At 39.4% G+C, this 12,221-nt stretch overlaps 1 protein-coding gene across 2 annotated transcripts; it reads left to right on the plus strand.

Moving 5' to 3' along the window:
- Positions 1-1,938: 1,938 nt before the first annotated feature.
- OLFR633 (olfactory receptor 633) lies at positions 1,939-10,496 on the plus strand. 2 transcript variants are annotated; one of them, NM_001168855.1, is given in 3 exon segments: positions 2,376-2,511; positions 3,672-3,682; positions 8,996-9,718. In NM_001168855.1, coding segments are annotated over 3 exon segments (870 nt in total).
- Positions 10,497-12,221: the final 1,725 nt, after the last annotated feature.

The raw sequence follows: 12,221 nt of genomic DNA on the forward strand, positions 1-12,221 counted from the left end.
ATTTCAAAAAAACTGAATGTTATCTACAAAGATGGAGATAAAATGCCTAAATATTAAAAAACTTGTATACAAATTAAATGTTTGACTTATAGTGATATTATTAATACTATTATTTCAACCAACAATAAGTGCATAGAGTGAAAGTATTGTATGCTGACTGCTCCATATATATTAGTTTGTTTAAGCTTCAAGCATGCTTACAGGGCTAGATATTGTAACCCTGCTCTACAGATGGAGAAATCATGAGCCAGACACAAAGTGACTGAATCAGGGTTTCCCTGAGGCAGTATGATGTAATAGCCTGCAATGCTACTTCTTAAGCATACTGCTCTGAAATCTAAAACTTCAAGACATAAAATCTGGTAATGTATACCACTAAAATATTTACTAATATGCTGAATTGAGGCATGGGAGGATGGAGTTGGAAGAGAGGATGTACACCCAAAAATATTAATTAGAGAAGAGCAAGACCTGAAGTATTAGAGTGGTTCCAAGTTAAGGGACCCCTTTTATTAATCCCTCAGTGAGATGTCATGGGATCACCCTGAAGACTCAATGTCTCTCACAATAGACAATATTACTCTCTTGTAACTAGTGACTACTGTATAGCATATAAGGCTCTTTTGTACATGCTTTTATATTCACTACCCTTAATTTTTATTATAGATACTATCATCCCCATTTTATATATTTAAAAGGTCAAGCTCCAATATTTAGTCCACTAGAAAGTAGAAATGGGGGATTTAATGCCAAGTCTGTAGATTCCATTCTATCCCACAGCTTAATACCTTCAGCTTTTTCATCTCCAATAAGTTTTCCCCATGTCATGTGTTTTAATTGTTTCCAGCAAGGAGTTCGATGTTTCCTTCATATAGTAAGAGAGATATGATTTACTTTTCTCTATAATTTTTTTTCTAACACAAAGATTTTGAATAACCTCCCGTCCTGAGGTGTGGAGGTTTCCTCACAGATACATCTTGATATACAGAGGTCTCTCCCTCTCTCTTGACAGGTATATTTATCTTGAGTGATGTAAAGAGATCCAGATTGCCTTCCCAGGTGGGGTTACAGAAGGCACCCACACTTCTGCTATCATAGATTAAAGTTATATGATGGATTAAGCTTTTGGGACTATCATGAACTTTTTAAGAAGTCATCATTTTTGCAGTTTTAGAAACATAGTCTGTAGGGTTCCATACTCCTGTCCATTATGCCACACACACAGTAAACATGGGTTAAGTATACTCCAATATGTGAATTGGAAATTTGAGAGGAATTTTCCAAAGGACAGAACATTGCTTTCCATTAACAGGAATTCCAGTGGGGGGAAAAAAAACTTCTTTCCATTAACCTTTGTTAACATAAACTCATTTCTACTCCTTCCCCTCCATGTGTAAAAACCAGTGTGATTATCCAAGGGGTTGTGAAATGAACATGGAGAACTGAGCCCTTTTTAGAGATGTTTTATCTAGGTAAAACCTGATAATTCTATCCTCCAATGAAGAGAGGTATTTGATGTTGTTTGGAGTGGCAGGGATGGACATTTAGAGTCTTTATCTCTTGGGCAATTCTACACTAACTTTGAGGTAAAGTTACTCTTTAATTATTGTCCCTATCAGTCACTGAAAGTTCACCATGCTCTAATCGGGATATGTAGAATGTCGGATAGATTACAGTTTTTTTATGCCAATATCTTTCCAACCATGTCTTTTTTATTTATTTATTTTGAGATAGAGTGTGGCCCTGTCACCCAGGCTGGAGTGCAGTGGCACCATCTCGGCTCATTGCAACCTCCACCTCCCAGGCTCAAGATATCCTCTGTCCTCAACCTCCTGAGTAGTTGGGACTATAGGCATGGACCACCACACCTGGCTAATTTTTGTATTTTTTGGAAAGACAGGGTTTTGCCATGTTGCCCAGGCTGGTCTCAAACTCCTGAGCTCAAGCTATCTGCCTGCTTCACGGCCTTCCAAAGTGTTGGGATTACAGGTGTGAACCACTGTGCCCTGCCTTATCTTCTTTAAATTACTCAGCCCTATCTTTTGCTAGAGAAATGGGAAACATTAACCATACATAAGTACTTTGAAGTCATTATGGGAATTAGTTTAAATTGTGATAGTACAATTTGTTATCATATTATTTTATTTTAGTCATATACATATCTGTAAGTCATGTCTCCACACTCTCTTGTTGTATTGAAGACCAAATTGAACTAGTCATGGAATGGGAGAAGATAAATGACTTGGTTGATAGTACTAGGCAGATGAATTTACAGTCATTCTCAGTCAACAGTCTATTAATTTGATGTTTTTCACCACAGGTGATGTTTGTGTCATTTGCCTAAGCCAAAGTCCTCAGACTCCAGACACGAGAGAATGTTCAGCAGCAGTCAATTCACCCCAGAATATTTTCTGCTGACTGGTTTCCCTGGTCTGGAGGAACAGTATCCCTGGTTCATCTTTCCGTTCTGTTCCACATATCTTGTGGCCCTCATGGGCAATAGCCTGATCCCACTCATGATCAAGAAAAGCCATCTGGGGCGAGCAAGATGGGTCGGCTTTGCAGCCCAGTCTCCAACCCCAGCCAGCACACAGAAGACCTAGTGGGATTTCTGCATTTTCAACTGAGGTACTGGGTTCATCCCCACTGGGGAGTGCCGACGATCAGTACTGGTCAGCCAAGCTGCAGCCCGACCAGCAAGAAGGAAGCAGGCCGGAGGGCATCAGTTCTCACCTGGGAAGCGCATGGGGAAGGGAATCCCCTTTTCCTAGCTGAAAGAACTGAGACACACAACACCTGGAAAATCTGGGTAACTCCCACCCCAATAACGCTTTGAGCAAACAGGCACACCAGGAGATCATATCCTACACCTGGCCGGGAGGGTCCTACCACCCACGGAGCCTCCTCATTGCTATCACAGCAGTCTGTGATCTACCGGCAAGGCAGCAGCGAGGCTGGGGAGGCACCCACATGCTGAGGCTAAGTAGTAAAACAAAGCTGCCGGGGAAGCTCGAACTGGGCGGAGCCTACAGCAGCCTGCTGAAACGGCCTGTCTCTGTGACTCCACCTCTGGGGGCAGGGCACAGTAAACACAACAAAGCAGCAGACACCTCTGCAGACTCAAACTACTCTGTCTGACAGCTTTGAAGAGCAGCGGATCTCCCAACATGGACGTTGAGATCTGAGAAGGGACAGACTCCCTGCCTCAAGCGGGTCCCTGACCCCTGAGTAGCCTAACTGGGAGACATCCCCCACTAGGGCAGTCTGACACCCCACACTTCACAGGGTGGAGTACACCCCTGAGTAGGAAGCTTCAAAAGCAAGACCAGACAGGTACACTTCGCTGTTCAGAAATATTCCCATCTTCCTGCAGCCTCTGCTGCTGATGTCTGAGGCAAACAGAGGGTCTGGAGTGGACCTCAAGCAATCTCCAACAGATTCCACAGCTGAGGTCCGACTGTTAGAAGCAAAACCTCAAACAGGAAGGACGGGGCCTACACCCCAAAAACCCCACTAGTACATCACCACTCATCAAAGACCAGAGGCAGATAAAACCACAAAGATGGGGAAAAAAGCAGGGCAGAAAAGCTGGAAATTCAAAAATAAGAGCGCATTCCCCCGCAAAGGAGTTTAGCCCATCGTGGCCAGCAACGGATCAAAGCTGACGAGAATGACTTTGATCAGGATGAGAGAAGAAGGCTTCATCCATCAAATTTCTCAGAGCTGGAAGGAGGAATTACTGCATCAGCGAAAGAAACTAAAAATCTTAAAAAAGTGCGGAAAGAATCTGATGGCTATGGTAATTAATGCAGAGAAGGTCAATAAACGAAAATGAAAGAGATGAAACCAATTTACACTAGAAATACGTGGATAAAATGCAGCAATAAGCTTCCAGTAACCTAATTTCATCAACTTGGAAGAAAAAGAGCATCAAATGATTGAGGATCAAAATGAATGAAATGAAGCGAAGAGAAACCAAAAGAAAAAGAAGAAAAGAAATGAACAAAGCCCGTGCAAGAAGCATGGGATTATGTAAAAGACCAAATCTACGTCTGATTGTGGGTGCCTGAAAGTGAGGGGGAAATGGAAACCAAGTTGGAAAACACTCAGGATATCATCCAAGAGAACTTCCCAACCCAGAAAGCAGGCCAACACCCAAAACTGCGGAAATACAGAGAACGCACAAAGATACCCTCGAGAAGAGCAACCCAAGACACATAATCACAGATTCACCAAAGTTGAATGAAGGAAAAAAATCTTAAGGGCAGCCAGAGAGAAAGGTCAGTCTACCACAAAGGGGAAGCCCATCAGATTCCTTACAGCAGATCTCTCAGCAGAAACTCTACAAGCCAGAAGAGTGGGGGCCACATTCAACATCTCCTTAAAGAAAAGAATTTTAAACCCAGAATTTCATATCCAGCCAAACTAAGTTTCATAAGTGAAGGAGAACAAAATCCTTTACAGATAAGCAAAATGCTTAGGAGATTTTGTCACCACTAGGCCTGCCTTACAAGAGACCCTGAAGGAAGCACTCAACATGGAAAGGAAACAACCGGTACCAGCCATCCTAAAAACATGCCAAAATGTAAAAGACCATCGAGGCTAGGAAGAACTGCATCAACTAACGAGCAAAACACAACCAGTTAATATCATAATGGCAGGATCAAGCCACACATAACAATCTTAACCTTAAATGTAAATGGGACTAAATGTCCAAATTCACAGACACAGACTGGCAAACTGGGAGCAAAGAGTCAAGATTCATCACACTGCTCTCATTCAGGAGACCCATCTCACACGCAGACATACATAGGCTCAAAATAAAGGGATGGAGGAAGATTTACCAAGCAAATGGAGAACAAAAAAGTGGGGCTGCAATCCTAGTCTCTGATAAAACAGACTTTAAGCCATCAAAGATCAAAAGAGTATTTCTAAGAAGGCCATTACATAATGGTAAAGGGATCAATCTAACAGGAAGAGCTAACTATCCTAAATATATATGCACCTAATACATACAGGAGCACCTAGGATTCACAAAGCAAGTCCTTAGAGACTTACAAAGAGACTTTTAGGACTCCTGCATACAATAATAATGGGAGATTTCAACACTCCACTGTCAACATTAGACAGATCAACAAGACAGAAAGCACATGATATCCAGGAATTGAACTCATCTCAGTATGCTAGACCCATTAGACATCTATAGAACTCTCCACCTAAATCAACAGAATATACATTCTTCTCGAGCACCACATCGTACTTTACTCCAAAATTGACCACGCACTGGGCGCAAAGCACTCCTCAGCAAATGTACAAGAACAGAAATTATAACAAACTGTCTCCTCAGGACCACAGTGCAACTAGACTAGAACTCCAGGACTAAGAAACTCCAATCAAACCGCCCAACTACATGGACACTGAACAACCTGCCCCTGAACGACTACTGGGCACATAACGAAATGAAGGCAGAAATAAAGATGTTCTTTGGAAACCAATGAGAACAAAGATACAACATACCAGAATCTCTGGGACACATTTAAAGCAGTGTGTAGAGGGAAATTTATAGCAATTAAAATGCCCATGAGAAAGCAGGAAAAGATCAAAAAATTGACACTCTAACATCACCATTAAAAGAACTAGAGAAGCAAGAGCAAACATATCTGAAAGCTAGCAGAAGGCTGTGAAATAACTAAGATCAGAGCAGAACTGAAGGAGATAGAGATACAAAGAACACTCCAAAAAATCAACAATGAATCCAGGAGTTGGTTTTTGAAAAGATCAACAAAATTGGATAAGACCACTCAGCAAGACTAATAAAGAAGAAAAGAGAGAAGAACTCAAATCGATGCAATTAAAAAATGATAAAGGATAATACCACCGACCCCACAGAAATACAAACCACTAACGAGAATAATTACAACACCTCTATGCAAATAAACTGGAAAATCTAGAAGAAATGGATAAATTTCGGACACTTACACTCTTCCAAGACTAAACCAGGAAGCAGTTGAATCCCTGAATAGACTAATATCAGGCTCCTTCTGAAATTGAGGCAAATGGAATTCACAGCCTACCAACCAAAAAGTCCAGGACCAGATGGATTCATAGCTGACCCCTACTAGAGGTACAAGAGGAGTTGGTACCTATCTTCTGAAACTATTCCAATCAATAGAAAAAGAGGGAATCCCTAACTCATTTTATGAGGCCAACATCATCCTGATGTACTCAAAGCATTCGGCAGAGATATGGGTCAATTGAAAAAGAGAATTTTAGAATAATATCCCTGATGAACATCGATGCAAAAACTCTCAATAAAATACTGCAAACCGATTCAGCAAATACATCCAAAAGCTTATCCACCATGATCAAGGGGTTTCATCCCTGGATGCAAGGGGCTGGTTCAACATTCAAAATCAATAAAACATAATCCAGCATATAAACAGAACCAAAGACAAGAACCACATGATTATCTCTTAACAGATGCAGAAAAGGCTTTTGATAAAAATTCAACAGCCCTTCATGCTAAAACGCCTCAATAAATCTGGTATTGATGGAACATACTCAAAATAATAAAGAGCTATTTATGATAAAACCCACAGCCAATATCATACCTCTGAATGTGGGCAAAACTGAAAAAATTCCTTGAAAACTGGCATAAGATAGATGCCCTCTCACCACTCCCATTCAAATATAGTGTTGAAGTTCTGGCTAGGCAATCAGGCAAGAGAAAGAAATCAAGGGGTATCTTAGTTAGAAAAGAAGAAGCCAAATTCTCCTCGTTTGCAGATGATATGATTGTATATTTAGAAACCCCATTGTCTCGGCCCAAAATCTCCTGCTGATAAGCAACTTGTGCAGTCTCAGATACAAAATTATTAATGTGCAAAAAAATCATAAGCATTCTTATACACACCAGCACAGACAGAGAGCCAAATCAGGAATGAACTTCCATTCACAATTGTTTCAAAGAGAATAAATACCTAGAATCCAACTTACATGGGATGTGTGCTGACCTTCAAGGAGAACTACAAACCACTGCTCAAAGTGAAATAAAAAAAGAGGACACAAACAAATGGAAGAACATACCATGCCCATGGATAGGAAGAATCAATATCGTGAAAATGGCCATACCTGCCTAAGGTAATTTTATAGATTCAATGCCATCCCCATCAAGCTACTCTCAAATGAGCTCTTCACAGAATTGAAAAAAACTGCTTCGAAGTTCATATGGAACCAAAAAAGGGCCCAGCATCTCCAAGACAATCCTAAGTCAGGTGCTAGAATAAAGCTGGAGGCATCACTACCTGACTCTCAAACTATAGCCTAAGGCTACAGTAACCAAACAGCATGGTACTGGTACTCAAAACAGAGATATAGACCTTCAATGGAACAGGAACAGAGTCCTCAGAAATAATACCACATCTACAGCCATCTGATCTTGGATAAACCTTGAGAGAAATAAGAAATGGGGAAAGGACCCCATTTAATAAATGGTGCTGGGATAATTGGCTAGCCATAAGTAGAAAGCTGAAACTGGATCCTCTTTACCCTTATATGAAAATTAATCTGGAAGATGGTGATTTAATTTTAAATGTTAGACTCAATACCATAAAAAAGTCCTAGAGGAAAACTCTAGGTAGTACCTCATTCAGGATATAGGCATGGGCAAAGACTCTACGTCTAAACACTCAAAAGCAACGGCAGTAAAAGCCAAATTGATACAAACGGATCTAATTAACTAAAGAGCTTCTGCACAGCAAAAAGAAACTACCATCAGAGTGTGAACAGGCAACTCACAGAATGGGAGAACATTTTTGCAATCTACTCATCTGACAAAGGGCTAATATCCAGAACTCAAAGCAAAGAACTCCAAACGAATTTACAAGAAAAACAAACAACCCCATCAAAAGTGGGCAAGTTGGATATGAACAGACATTTCTCAAAAGAAGACATTCATACAGCCAATAGACACATGAAAAACGCCCAGCATCACTCACATCAACAGAGGAAATGCAAATCAAAAACTACCGAGATACCATCTCACACCAGTTAGTTAGAATGCACATCATTGAAAAGTCAGGTCAACAGATGCTGGAGAGGATGGAGAAATAGGAAACACTTTTACACTGTTAGTGGATTGTAAACTAGTCTAACCATTATGGAAAAAACAGCATGAAGTGATTCCTCAAGGATCTAGAACTAGATGTACCATATGACCTAGCCATCCCATTACTGGGTATATACCCAAAGGATTCATAAATTATGCTGCTATAAAGACACATGCACACGCATGTTTATTGCAAGCACTATTCAAGGGCTAGCAAAGACTTGAATCAACCCAAAATGTCCATCAGTGACAGATTGGGATTAAGAAAAATGCGGCACATATACACCCATGGAATAACTCATGCAGCCATAAAAGGATGAGTTTGTGTCCTTGTGGTGGGACATGGATGCAGCTGAATCCATCATTCTTAGCAAAACTATCACAAGAACAGAAACCAAACACCGCATGTTCTCATCTCATATAGGTGGGAACTGAACAATGAGATCACTTGACCAGGAAGGGGAACATCACACACTGGGGCCTACCATGGGAGGGGGGGAGGGGGGAGGGATTGTACTGGGAGTTATACCTGATGTAAATGACGAATTGATGGGTGCAGTACACCAACAAGGCACAAGTATACATATGTAAATAAACCTGCACGTTATGCACATGTACCCTACAACTTACAGTATAATAATAATAAATAAATTTTAAAAGAAAAAATGGTCTTAGAAAAGCTAAGCACAATGCTCAGTTTTCCAATATGTTAATTTTTATATACATTTAGGGTGCTGTGTAATATGTTGGTTATTGAGAATACAGTTAATTTGCTATTTTCCTAATTGGTTATTTATACAAATAAAAATAAATTACTAAAATTAATAAAAAATAAAAAATAAAAATAAAAGAGGTTCCTGCAAAAAAAAAAAAAATTAAGAAAAAAAAAAGAAAAACATCTCTCTGCACCAGCCAATGTACTTGTTCCTAGCTATGCTGGCCTTTGCAGAGCTTGGTGTCTCTGCCTCTACACTGCCCACTGTGCTGGGCATCTTCCTTTTTAGTGCCAAAAATATCTGCTTTGAAGCCTGCCTTTTGCAGATGTTCTCCATACATTTGTTTTCCATCATGGAGTCAGGAGTTCTGCTGGCCATGTCTGTGGACCGCTTTGTGGCCATCTACAACCCACTGCAGTACACTGCTATCCTGACCTTGCCCCGTATTGCTGGTACTGGTGCTACCCTTGGACTGAAGAGTGTGATGCTCATGTTCCCACTGCCCTTTCTCCTGAAGCATCTGCTCTTCTGTGGCAATATCACCCTCTCTCACTCCTATTGTCTGCACTCAGATTTAATTCAACTGCCCTGTGGGGCCACTCGTCCCAACAGCATTCTGGGGCTCTATATCATCACTTCCACTTTTGGACTGGACTCACGGCTCCTCACAGTCTCCTATGTGCTGATTCTCTGCACAGGGCTGGGCATTACTTCTAGAGAGGGGCGGTGGAAAGCCCTCAACACATGTGTATCACACATCTGTGCAGTCCTTGTGTATTATGTGCCCATGATCAGTGTGGCTCTGGTACACTGCTTCCTGAAGCATACTGCACCTGCTGTTTGCCTCCTCGTGGCTAGTGTCTACTTCTGGTACCACCTGTGCTCAACTCCATAATCTATAGTGTTAAGATCAAGCAGATTCGCCAGGGGTTGATCCAACTCTTTCTTCAAAGAAAATAATAATGGAGTTAGGGTTGATGCGATGGTGTTCCTCAAGCCAATCAGTTTCATTACCAAAGGCAATCTAGGGAGGGAGAATGTGCTCGTCGCCTTGTCAACGTTAAAGAGCATTGAAAATGCTGCATATCAGGAGAATCGCTTGAGCCCGGGAGGTGGAGCTTGCCACCAGCCAAGATCATGACACTGCCCTCCAGCCTGGGCAACACAGCGAGACTCTGTCTCAAAAAGATTTTTAAAATGCTGCATATTGATGAATGTGTGGGGAACACTTTCATAAGTTGCAATCTAAATTATTCTTTTGTACATATGCTATTTAGTCCAGAAATTCCAAATCTTAGCACTGCACTAGTTTCATACTCTAATGTTTGTTGATGGTCACAGAGACTCAAATGAGAATTTTCACTTCAGCAATATTTGAAATAGAGCTAAAAAAAACACACACAAAATTTAACTAGCAATTATTATATAAATAAGTAAATAAACTAGAATTTATCTGTACTATGGAATATGCTTTAGTGGTTTAAAAAGATACAGATTAATAGGTGTCCAAGGCTTAAATAGCAAATTATTGAATTATATTTATGTGACTTATATATGTATGTGTATAGCAATACCTATGACAATGATTTTTTGTAAGATTGTTTAAGCACATAAAAACTAATTTGTTTATGCATGCAAAAACAGACCAAAAATTAATAAAAATAAAGGTTCTTTTGGAGAATTCTTTGATGGTGAAGAGAAAAATAAAAGGAATTCTCATTAACCTATATTTAAAACTTTTCAAAAATCATACATTCAAAACTATCTTTTGTAATTAAAATTTTATATTTTATTATGTGTTTATATATGTGTGTTAGATATTTATCTGTGTGTTACAGATATATGTGTATGTTACAGATATACATACATATATGTGTGTATATCTATATATACACATATATATCTGTAACACACACATATATGTAATACACATTTATATATGCACAATAAAATATAAAATTTTAATAACAGAAGGCTTTAATAGGTTTTCAGTATATATTGAAAACTTTGGAAAATTAGAAGAAAGCTAGGTATTGAGAGCAAAACCCTATACCTGAGAACATACACTGAGAATAAGCCCAGAGGGAAGAATTTTAGAAATTAGCAATTTATGTCTACAGGAATGCTGGCTTTGGGAAATAACACTAACTCCTCCTGCTAAGACCTTATGGAAAGAACTTACTGTAGATAGCCTTTGAGATGAAGAAGTGGAGGGCAGGGAAGATATGTTGTTCATAATAGATATCCTTAACCGCTTGAGAATTTAAAATTTGAGGTTTCACAAATTGTACTGAATTGAATCCACTGTAACACAACAGATGGAATGTTAGTAGGATAAGATAGGAGGGGCAAATTTTTTGAGAGCCTTGTTTTCCTTGGATTTGCAGGGACCTGAATTTACAAGTGTCCCTGTCTCCCTCCTAGTAGTCTTCAATGGCTCTGAAGACTAGATTGTCCCTCCATCTCCATTCCATTATGCATTCTAACAATGCTTTTTGCTTGTCTCATATCACATATGATATCTGTATTAAGATAATTATCCGCATACTGCCTTTTCTTGTCTTGTCTTGCCTTTTTTTCACTGCATACGCCAATTGACCTCTATAGTGCCTAAATCAGTCTAGGTACTCAATAAATATTTGGGAAATGAAGAAATGAATTACTGAGTGTAGAAATCCAGGCAGGCCTACTTCCCCAGACCCTTGTGTTTATTTCATAAAAGTCTAATATTAACCATTAACCTCTTCTATTGTGTCCATTAACCCCACTTGATGATACTGTGGGTATCCCTTATTCTTTCTCTCCCCTCTGTTTCTATGATGACTACAATTTTATTTTCATTGTCTGACTTCTTCTGGTTCACATTTTAAGGATATCCTCAAAACCTAAGAAGAGTCTCCTAGAAAATATTAAACTCTAAAGTTCTCAATAACACAGATTGTCTTAATACAAACCTCATCCTCAGGGTCAGTACCTGTGCTAGGGTTAAACATTCCCAGCGACAGATGGGAGACTTTTAGAAAAACCATGTGCACGTTTTAATGTTAACCATTATATAGAAAATCTATAGTAATAGCTTAGGTGTGGTATGAGTTGAAAGAGTACATTTGGAAAAAAGTTTGAAACTAGAAAGAGGATGTGCGAGGCTGTTGCCAAAGTTACAATGGTTTGAATATAATAATTTATACAATCTTTGTATCTCTATGAAGTGTATTGTTCACATTATAAAGGAAGTGGTAAGTCATGAAAATAGACTCGAATTCACATATCTATAACTTTAAATTCCTCACCCTTAAATGACTTGATACTTGCCTCAAAATTTAATAGAGACAAATTCAGACTGAAGATTTGAATATGGGTTCCCTTCTCCTTACAGAGTTTTATATTATTTTAACAAG

This window comes from Papio anubis, chromosome 12 (genome assembly GCF_008728515.1).
Source record: "Papio anubis isolate 15944 chromosome 12, Panubis1.0, whole genome shotgun sequence".
In the NCBI taxonomy this organism is placed as follows: domain Eukaryota; kingdom Metazoa; phylum Chordata; class Mammalia; order Primates; family Cercopithecidae; genus Papio; species Papio anubis.